The sequence below is a fragment of the Sinocyclocheilus rhinocerous genome, unplaced genomic scaffold (assembly GCF_001515625.1).
Source record: "Sinocyclocheilus rhinocerous isolate Xijiao unplaced genomic scaffold, SAMN03320098_v1.1 scaffold5, whole genome shotgun sequence".
NCBI classification, from domain to species: domain Eukaryota; kingdom Metazoa; phylum Chordata; class Actinopteri; order Cypriniformes; family Cyprinidae; genus Sinocyclocheilus; species Sinocyclocheilus rhinocerous.
In genome coordinates this window covers 1,094,583-1,096,374 of record NW_015661874.1, presented here as the reverse complement: position 1 = coordinate 1,096,374, position 1,792 = coordinate 1,094,583, and the positions used below count along the sequence as shown (strand labels likewise).

General features: G+C 32.5%; 1 protein-coding gene across 1 annotated transcript in view; it reads left to right on the top strand.

The window, feature by feature from the left end:
- The first annotated feature begins 837 nt into the window (after positions 1-837).
- LOC107726680 (myotubularin-related protein 11-like) overlaps positions 838-1,792 on the top strand; it is a 34,592-nt gene continuing 33,637 nt past the window's right edge. Inside the window, exon 1 of the mRNA XM_016536364.1 lies at positions 838-1,193. Within this exon, the coding sequence (XP_016391850.1) occupies positions 1,137-1,193 (57 nt within the window). The 5' untranslated portion in view covers positions 838-1,136. The remainder of the gene's footprint in view (positions 1,194-1,792) is intronic.

The following is a 1,792-nucleotide window of genomic DNA, read 5'->3' as shown; positions in this document are numbered from 1 at the left end:
ATATATATACTGTATATATGCACACTGCAATTCAAAAGTTTCGGATCAGTAGGATTTTTAATGCGTTTTAAAGAAGTCTCTTCTGTTCATCAAGGATGCATTTATTTTACCATAAATACAGAAAAAAAACTGTAATATTGTAAAATAATATTACCATTTGAAATAACGGTTTTCTATTTTAATATACTTATTATATTAAAATTAATATATTAAAATATAATTTATTTCTGTGACGCAAAGCTGATTTTTCATCATCATTACTCCAGCCTTCAGTGTCACATGATCCTTCAGAAATCATCAAAATATGCTGATATATTATCAATTTTGAAACAGTTGTGCTGCTTACTATTTTTTTTTTGGAAACTTTGATACTTTTTTCAGGATTATTTGATGAATAAAGTAAAAAAAAAACTGCATTTATTTAAAGTAGAAATCTTTTCTAACAATACAAGTCTTTATCACTTTTTTATCAATTTAACACATCCTTGATGAATAAAGCATTAATTTCTTTCAAAAAGAAAAAAAAATACTGACCCCAAACATTTGAACGGTTGTGAACAGTATATTGTCACAAAATATTTCTAGTTTATGTATACACACATACACTAAAAATTATATATATATATATATGTATATATATGAAAGGTCAGATCGTGTGGGTAATTCATACAGAAAATTTGAATGTTTTTTATAGTATGCATACTATATTCAGTGTAAATAGTACGAGTAGTACGCTAGTATGATATTTCGACCATGGCCACTGATGTACAAAAGTGCTGCTCACTAGGTTTTGAAACAGCGCACAGAAGCGTACTCAGTTTTGGCGGTGCTGGCCCTTTAAGAGACTCAGTCCTGGTTTTTGTTACTCCGTAACACCCGTGTCATTTCACTATGGCGAAGGGGCTGTAAACAAATGCGGTGGGGAAAAAGCACGTCCTACGTGTGAAAAATAGATGATTTCACGTTTAGTTGAGTATATTAACATAGTACGGATGGAGAAATGAGTGAAAGCGCTTTAGTGATGCAGACAGGACGCGGACCCTCAGATTTCAGTAACATGGACAGGATCAAACCGTCAAACCTCTTTCAAATACACCATTTATCCTGTTAGTCCGGAGCTGTTTTAGATTGAAATCATGTTGACAGGGTCCAAAACCACCTTTAAAGTGAGACAGATGGTTCCGGACATGAAGGTAAGCTTTACGGTTAAATAATAGCCTAATATAAATAGTCATCATTTATTCATAAGTTTATTGTTGTTTTCTCATTTCTGCGTCGTCTAAATATAAACATTGTAATTCATATTAAAGTAACCACGATTCTGAGAAGGTTTCAAACATATCCATGTACATTGTATGTATTTCATCTGTCAGTTCATAACAGTTGGGTGAATGTTTATGCAACGTTTGTGCAACTTTCACGCAAATGTAATTAGTCACTTTCCCAGGAAAACTGCATCCATGAAATTCATTATTTTACCAGAAATAGGTTGTCTGGCATGTGCATTTGAACTCGGGTTAGCTCTATTAACTTTTAGACCTGAACTACATCAGTGCTTTTAGTAGATTTCAGATGCTGTGATTGTGAATGATGGAATATAATTTACCGTTCTGTACTAATCTATCCTCTATAACTTGCTCCTTATTGTGTTTGGAAACTGCATTCACATCAGTTCAGTTCAGTTCACCAGAAACTCTTTAAATGGAATTGTCGACAATCTGTGGTTGAGGAGTCAGTTTTTCCATTTAGGAAAAAAATATAAGAATAAAAAACTCTAAAAGGAATAAGAAAG